At 39.2% G+C, this 9,207-nt stretch overlaps 1 protein-coding gene across 1 annotated transcript in view; it reads left to right on the plus strand.

Moving 5' to 3' along the window:
- The first annotated feature begins 2,426 nt into the window (after positions 1-2,426).
- Positions 2,427-9,207, plus strand: part of LOC103599353 (membrane-spanning 4-domains subfamily A member 14-like) — a 25,076-nt gene continuing 18,295 nt past the window's right edge. The window contains exons 1-3 of the mRNA XM_008583461.1: positions 2,427-2,564; positions 3,964-4,092; positions 6,172-6,225. Of these exons, the coding sequence (XP_008581683.1) occupies positions 2,427-2,564; positions 3,964-4,092; positions 6,172-6,225 (321 nt within the window). The remainder of the gene's footprint in view (positions 2,565-3,963; positions 4,093-6,171; positions 6,226-9,207) is intronic.

The raw sequence follows: 9,207 nt of genomic DNA on the forward strand, positions 1-9,207 counted from the left end.
GAACCCACTTCCCAAGTCTATTGGGAAGGTGTCATAGTAACACACGAAGAAGAAATTTAATGAGGAAGTAAATTTCTCATTTTATTTAGAACCATGTTGGCACAAACTAAGTGCTGAATGTTACTTATCAACCTTAAGGAAGAGTGGTCTGCTGAAGGTTGAAAGCAAAACAAAATACCATTTCCACTCAGAGAATGTCACTTACAGCTGCCCCATGAAGACTCTGCCATTTCACCTATCTATGGAATAGTCTAGTTCTTGCCTTCTGGTCTGATTCTACAGATTAAAATATTAGGAGGTCTATCTTTGAGGAGCTTAAAAGTCAAAAGCAGAAAGAAAAGACAATGGCTGACAACTAAAACCTGGCTGAAAAGATAAAATGAGGTGCATTTTGAAATATCCAAGATAGATAGAATTATGAGCTTCTTCTGCTTAATATCAGCAATTCAATCCTAAAAAATCAGGTATTCTTCATGAAGACAGCTCTTTTCCATCATTTAAAAAAAAAATACATATATGTGCTGTTAGTGAACCTAAACTCCCATCCAATTTCCTAAAATGTAAACAAAAGGCAATAAAGCATCTATATATGAGTAATAAATTAATATGTTAGGTTGGAAAATGGTTAAAATGTTGTAATTCCTTCATCACTAAATAATCACAATGGTTGGTAACAAGCAGGTGGTTTGTTTGCAGCATGTGGCTGCAGCACCATCATAGTTATGCTTTCCTTTTATCGTCACAGCATAATTTATAAAACTTTACATAATTCTGATGGTCTATCAATTCTGCTTAGAATTTAAATATAAACTTGCCCCACACTTCATTTTGTGTAAAATGTTGCATTGCACCTTAGAGACATAAATTAAAATTTACCTTTATAAACATTGGCAGGAACTGTTGTCTTGAGAAATACCTACCTTCTCTGAAGTTTGGGTGTGAAAAAAGAAAGAGGCATTCCACCAGGAAAAAATTAATGGAGTAGACAGTCTATATTTCTATACATCAGTGGTTCTCAACCTGAAGTAATTTTTTCCCTGGGGAACTTTTGACAATGTCTGGAGACAATTTTTGGTTTTGACAACTGGAGATGTGCTACTAGTATCTAATGAGCTAGAGATGCTACTAAATGTCTTAGAATACATAGAACTCCTCCTAAAAAAGAACTATTAGGCCCAAATGTCAGCGGTGCCAAGGTTAAGAAACTCTGCTATCCATGGTCACCACACACTAGAAAATACTCAACATAGTGTTTGTATATTGTTTTTGATTTTGTGAAATGATTTACCTTTATAATTTAATAGTTAAAATAACAAATATAAGAACATAAAGGACTAAAGTGGAAACAAATTCCAAAAGGCATTATTTTGTCATTTTAATTAGTACTTGTATAGTTTAAACCAGGAAGGACTTGAATAGAATTAGTTTTACTTGTCTTCCTGAAAACTAAAATATCCTCTATTAAAGTGGCAACTACATCTAGTCCTATATTTATCCTCTATTAAAGTGGCAACTACATCTAATCCTATATTTTCTTTACTACTGATTTTTTTAACCTGACATATAAATAAATATAAATATATTTATAAAAAATATATAAAATTTTCTTTACTACTGATTTTTTTAACCTGACATATAAATAAATATAAATATATTTATAAAAAAATATATAAAATTATATATATATATATAATTATATATATAATATCATCAAAGCTGTTTTACTTCAATGACCAAAATAGATGCTTTGGTTTATAAAGATGGAAAAATTAAGAGATTCACAGTTAACTACTGATTTTTATACTACAAAGGAATATGGTTAAACAATAAGTTAGAAAACTCATCAATGAAAAGCAGGAAACTCCTATTGAAAGAGGGTGAAAGCATGCTGAAAAAAAAGCACAGATATTGGAGACTGAGAAGAGGTGTGTGCCTCTTTCCTCTGTCCCTTAGTTTGTAACACTGGGCAACTTAATCTTTCTGTTGCTTAGTTTCAGTGCTGTAGAATTATTAAAAAAGTAAATGTCAATGCATGTTAAAACAAACAGAATACCTTCTACAGTGCCTGACATAGTGGATATTCCATAAATTTCAGTTCCTTTATATATCACGAACATAGGTATGGGGACTTGTTTTTGTATATACCATGTATTTATCTTGTGTTTACCATATGTTTATAAACAAACTGATAAGAGAGTAAGACCTCTGAATAACTGTATCCTTCCCCAGGAGGGAGGGAGCTGGGTGTGCTCTAGAATTCTAAGACTCTATGACACAATGACTGTGATTCTGTGGTTCTAGTACTGAGTTGAGTAGCCAGGGGCTCACTGCCAAGGACTCCATGTGGCACTGGTGGAGAAGTAGACCATGATTTTGGCTACAATGTTTACTCCCTCGTTATCTTAATAAAATTCTGCCATTGAATCATGGAGTCATCATCCCAGGACCAAAGAGCAACTCACGTCATCACTATACAACCAAAGGAAACCGTATTGACTGCATTTCCCTACAAACCTCATAGTTCTCTGCTGGATTTCCTGAAGGGAGAGCCAAAACTCTTGGGGGTAAGTCCCCTCCAATCAATGGGTCTTCCTGGAGGAGAGAAAAGAAGTTATTTCTCTGTGTTTGTCTGCAGAGATACCTCTGTGCAATGATTTTCAGAGAGTTGATCCCACTTTTTCCCTCTTACCTTTCACCTGCAATGTACTTGATGAATCATAAACAGTACTAAGTCATTTGCTTATACAAAGAATTGGGTCATCAGTACAAGGGCCAGTCAGTAATACCACTTCTCTATATTTTGATAAGCAAGAGAAATGAAAGTTCTGTTTAGAAACATGAGTTTCCCTCATGTCTGAGGTAAAATGCTTCTAAGGGCTTATTTAACTATGAGAAATAGAATATTTAATTCTAATTAATAACTTCCCTAACCCTGGGGAAATCCTAGGGCTACCTCATGAGGAGTTAACACTGGTCTTTGAATCCTAGCAGAGGGGAAACAGGAAACTGGTGTAACTTTTTCTAATATTGAGGAAATGACCTCAAGGTGTGGTGACACCTCACCAAAACTGAGAAGCCATCAGAGGAGAGGTTAAACATCCTCTTTGTACTATGACAGACATCAGGAGTTCTTTGAAAACCATATTCAAAGCTTCCTAGTGAACCACAAGATAGACACACACAAAAAAATTTCCCATTGTAAACATACCTAGGAGAGAGCTGTAAACACAGCCTCCATTTTTAGTACAATAAAATGACTGCTTGTGGTGTGGTGCGACAGAGGTGTGGCTTTGGAACAACCTAGAATGCTAGAGAAGTTTTGCCCTAAGAACTCCGTCTTGCAGACCACTGTGGTATTTATCTCTCTGCAGACTCCTAACAAGCTGATATGCCCACTGGGTTCCTCTCATCTCTAGTCCGGCCCTTGGATGAAGGGAATTGAGACCCCCCACACACACACACCCAGCTTCTCAACTCTATGTCTGCAAACTTGATAAACTTTCAGAGAACTGGGATTTGCCCCCATCCCCAAAGCATATATTGAATGTGTAAAATGTGTGTGCATGTTGGGGGAGTGGGGGTTGAGGATAATACAATAATAGGATAATAGGATGCTGGTGCTACAGAAGGGAAAAAATGTAATAGTGAATAGTTTGTAGTCCTGTCCTCAAGAAGCTTACAATCTAGAGCTAGTCAGATATGTACTCCACGCTGTCTGATGCAAGATAAATTGGTAACACCAGGAAATATAGAAAGCAATGAAGGACAAGAGTGAAGGATTCAAACCCAAAGGATGCAGGCAAGCACAATGGGGGAAAAGACACTTGAATTGAGCCTCCTGACAATCTGAGAGGGGTTGGCCAATGCGAGAGGAAGGCATTCAGATGGCAGGAAACATGTGTCACGGCAGAGACCAGGGGCTGGGGCACTTATAATCTCATGTACCCATTTCTCTCCTCACAGGCTGTTCAGATCCTGCTTGCTCTAATCATTGTGGGCCTCGGAGCCATATTTGCCTTTAATTACATCAATTTCTCCCACAAATTTCCCCTCGTTTTCCTCTCAGGATATCCGTTCTGGGGAGCATTTATTGTAAGTACCGTCTATTAGGAGCTTTTGAGTAATTGCTATGAAGACTGATTTAAAATGTTTCAAGTTCTATGATCATGAATTCCATAAATATGGTCATATTTATGGGTAGACTCATTAGTACTTCCTCCACTAGGACATACACTCCAAAGAGGACAAGAATATTGTCTGTTTAAGTTTTTATTATATTCTCAGAACCTAGAATCATGCTTGAGGCATAGTATGCATGAATGAATGAATAACTGAATCAATCAATCAATGAACATATACATGAAATAATGAATAAATGAGACCATTGTCTCTGACTATTAAAAACACAATGCTCTTTTTATTCCATGCCTTTCCTATAATTTACATTTCAAAAGCAACTAATAAGTGTTTTCACTTTCCCAATATAAATAACATAATATCGAATATGATTTTCAAACTACACATGCTACATGGTAGAAAATCAAACAGCCCAACTCCTCACTTCCCCATTTCACAACAGAATTTTCCCAGTGTGACTCTGCGTAATCTGCATGTGTGAATCATAATGAGATTCTGGCCTGCTTCTGTTTCTAACTCCACTCTTCATTGAAAAGATCATTATTCAGCACATATCATGTCTTCTTTGACACTGTCATAGGTGCTGAGAGTACAGGTAAGCAAGGCTCTCTCTGAGAATTAGATGAAATTTGTCATCTAATAGGGTGGCTGGAAATTTTTTTAAAGTTAAAATGTGACTCCACAGATATGTTATTACACTCTCTCTAAGTGCACTAAGAGGGGAGTTCATGTCACCTGTGAGGGTTTAACGGAGGACTCACCTGGAAGGTCAGGGAAGCACTTTACACACAGGTGCTCACAGGGTGAAGTGGCAGGAAAGCATCCCCCAGCAAAGACAAAGCATGAGAAAGGGCTTGATGTGGGAAAGAGCAACCAAAGGAAGACCAACGAGTCAATGATCATGGCATAAAATGAGGGCCATAAATTCAGGTTGAAAGCAGTTCATGCAAGCTCCATCAGTCATGTTAAAGAACATGGGACTTCAATAGGAGAGCAAGGGTAATCCACTGACACTTTTAAAGAGGATAGTGACATTTGAAGACTTGTTATATTGAAATATCATTGTGTTTTTTGAGTGGGAAATGAATTCAGGGATGATAACAGCAAACCTGGGAGAATCAATTGGGAGGAGGCTACAGTAATCCAGGGGAGAGATGCTGGTTCTCTGAACTAGCTGCACAGCAGTGGAGATAAAGAGAGATGGACAGCTTTGAGACGATGCGGAGGTAGAACTGATAAGACCTGGCCATCCAATGTGGGGAGTAAAGTAGAGAGGGGTATCGAAGGTAACTTTCTGATCTCTGCACATCAACTTGAGGTCCTCAAACTCCTATACCCAAATGTCCCCAAGATCCAATGCCCATTCCCACAGACAAGGCTCCCATCCGCAGAATATTTTAAAAAGTAAGGAGCTTCACAATAGGTGCCAGAGTTCTCATGTTCCCTGGGTAGTAGTAGGCTCATTATGTTCCTGAAAAAGGAGTGGCTGAGATGACTACACCAGATGTCAGTCCCCATATCAGTCTTCAGAGGAGTCTTCCCTGAGAAAGTCTCCCTATACTTGCTCAGAACAGGCAAAGCTCCTCCTCCCCTCTTCCAGGTCCTACCCAGGAATCTCTTTTTTGTTTAAACCGAGATAAGCCAAACATCTGGGTATTATTTTCCGGGCCTTAAAGAGGGGTCTGCCTCTCCCAGCTGACACTGGCAGGCTCCTCCTCCCCTCTTCCAGGTCCTACCCAGGAATCTCTTTTTTGTTTAAACCGAGATAAGTCAAACATCTGGGTATTATTTTCCGGGCCTTAAAGAGGGGTCTGCCTCTCCCAGCTGACACTGGCAAAGAGCTCTAGTTCAGTGCTGAGCAAGTTCAACATGGTATTTCTTCTTGCATCAGTACCTACACTCCTTCGTTCCTAATGCTCAGCCAGAAAGACTAGCTGACTTGGAAAATTCAAACAATGAAGCTTGTGGATCCAAAGGGGATTATACTGTAAGGTACTCAAACATATCACCTGTTAACTTTTGTCTTCCTAACAGTTTATTCTCACAGGATACCTCACAGGAATAGATGAGAAATCAAAAAAAAATGTGGTAAGTCATTTTTGTAACTTTTAAGTGATTTAAAATCTTCTATTTGCTTTATAGCATCTTTGTGTATAAAGCCTTTAGTAATAAAGTATCTCTCAGGAAAATCTTTACACATCAAATTTGCAGTTCAGATTATTCCTATTGAACAGTGTCACCATTAACCCTGCATCCTTACACTGGGTCCTATTTCTCTGGCCCAGTAAAAAGAAGGTACTAATTGGAAACCATTCTACATACAACTAATTTAATGGTTCTTAATTGGGATTAATTTCATGTCTCCCTCCTCAGGGAATATTTGACAATGTCTGAAGACATTTTTGGTTGTCACACTGGGAGGAAAGTGCTATTGGCATCTAGTGGGTAGAAATCAGGGATGTTTCTAAGCAGCTTAAAATGCACAGGGCAGCCTCCCACACCAAAAAAATTATCTGACCAAAAATGTCTATAGTACTAAAGTAGAGAAACCGTGTTCCAACCAAAACCAATCTCAGGATCCCAATAATTCTCTTTCCCCAACCCCAATCCCACCTCCACTACCAACAAAAGTTTTTCATTGGGGCCTGCCTAAGGTCTAGAAAAAGAGTCTAGGCATTGATTCTGGATGATTTTAGGATTGAATTAAGGATAACACGCATTGCATGTCAACTTCAAAGGAAAAGTACATACTTCTGAAAGTTGTGTTGAGAATTTAATAAGATACTGCTTATAAAAGGCATGATGATACTTAAAAGTTCATGCTCCCTTCTAACCACTCTGATCTCATTCAAGGTCCTGGAGACGTGGGCCTTCTCTCAGAGTCATTTTAACTCTGTTCTTATGGTTCTTACGTTCTTATGGTCCTTTGCCTGTTTCCTGTAGGAATAGTCACACGCAATAGAGAAGTTCTGGAGGAATAAATGGCCTCATTTCTACCTGTGGAAATAAATTCAAACAATGCAGCTGAAGCCCCAAATGCCATTCTCCCTGAATTGACTTCTTTCCAGAGCTGAGAAATATACTAAGGTTGAGGTGGACCCCTGACTCACTGAGATCTATGCAGATGGAGGCAGACAGCATGGTACAAGGGCAGGAGCACTGAACCGGGCATCAGAAGACCTGGCTTTCCACCACAGTTCTTCCCCCAGCTGAGAGGTTGCTCACCATCACTTAATTCCTGAACGCCATTCATGTCTAAATTAGGGATAACAGCAAGTGTCCTGCCTTCATCACAAAACTGCAATGAGAACCAGATGAGACTAAGGCTGGGCATGTTCTACAAAGAACGATATACATGAGGGATTGCTTATCTAGAGACTTAGTCTATTAAATGTCCCCTGGTTGAGAATTTAATAAGATACTGCTTATAAAAGGCATGATGATACTTAAAAGTTCATGCTCCCTTCTAACCACTCTGATCTCATTCAAGGTCCTGGAGACGTGGGCCTTCTCTCAGAGTCATTTTAACTCTGTTCTTATGGTTCTTACGTTCTTATGGTCCTTTGCCTGTTTCCTGTAGGAATAGTCACACGCAATAGAGAAGTTCTGGAGGAATAAATGGCCTCATTTCTACCTGTGGAAATAAATTCAAACAATGCAGCTGAAGCCCCAAATGCCATTCTCCCTGAATTGACTTCTTTCCAGAGCTGAGAAATATACTAAGGTTGAGGTGGACCCCTGACTCACTGAGATCTATGCAGATGGAGGCAGACAGCATGGTACAAGGGCAGGAGCACTGAACCGGGCATCAGAAGACCTGGCTTTCCACCACAGCTCTTCCCCCAGCTGAGAGGTTGCTCACCATCACTTAATTCCTGAACGCCATTCATGTCTAAATTAGGGATAACAACAAGTGTCCTGCCTACATCACAAAACTGCAATGAGAACCAGATGAGACTAAGGCTGGGCATGTTCTACAAAGAACGATATACATGAGGGATTGCTTATCTAGAGACTTAGTCTATTAAATGTCCCCTGGAGCCAAAAACAGAGCCTTGGCTTATCTGTATGCCTCTGAACATCTCCTGCCAAAATGCCTGTTTGTAATAAAGGCCTGGGTTTAGGGTAAACCTTAAGTTACAAGCATACTTCCAAGTCCTGCCATGCTAAACCACAAACTGCTCTGGGAAGGATGGGCTGTGGAAACATTTCATTGCATCTTCCACCACAACACGCATACCACAGACAATAAAGGTACAGTAAATATCTGCTGAATTGACCCAGGAAGGTCCTCTTGTTCTTCCTTTAGAAGAGCAATATCAGTGCTAGGAGTGGGNTAAACCACAAACTGCTCTGGGAAGGATGGGCTGTGGAAACATTTCATTGCATCTTCCACCATAACACGCATACCACAGACAATAAAGGTACAGTAAATATCTGCTGAGTTGACCCAGGAAGGTCCTCTTGTTCTTCCTTTAGAAGAGCAATATCAGTGCTAGGAGTGGGTATTAAGAAACAAATCGGATGTCCCCCTTCCTCTGAAGGAACTCAGACATACATAATCTCCCCTCCCCCACCAAAAAAAATTGGAATGAATAAAGGAAATTGAGCGGGGCAACTTGAACTTTTGATGCCTTCCATACTGGAACACTGAGGTCAAGAAAGGACACCTTTAAATTCCAGTCAGATCTGTTGCCATCTTTGAATGTGTTATTGTTTTTGTTGGTTATTGTTTGAATCCTCCAGAGGAATAAATGTAAGCCACATAATGGCAGAACATCATCTCTTTTATTCATCTTTGTGTCTCCGGAGCCTAATGCAGTGCCTGACACATATTTGGTGCACACTAAATATTTATGAAACAGATGAATAAATGGATACTATCCTAAAGTTAGGGTACATCCAAGAAATCAGGTAATTTGTACAAGGTCCTAGTGAAACCAGGACTTAAAATCAGGTTGATTTTCCAAGCCAAGATATTTTCTAACATACCATACCGCTTCCAGATTATGAAAGATGGTGCATTGAGATAAAATGAACATTTTCTTTAGCATTAACCATAGAGTATCC

The sequence above is a fragment of the Galeopterus variegatus genome, unplaced genomic scaffold, assembly GCF_000696425.1.
Source record: "Galeopterus variegatus unplaced genomic scaffold, G_variegatus-3.0.2 Scaffold2918, whole genome shotgun sequence".
Lineage (NCBI taxonomy): Eukaryota > Metazoa > Chordata > Mammalia > Dermoptera > Cynocephalidae > Galeopterus > Galeopterus variegatus.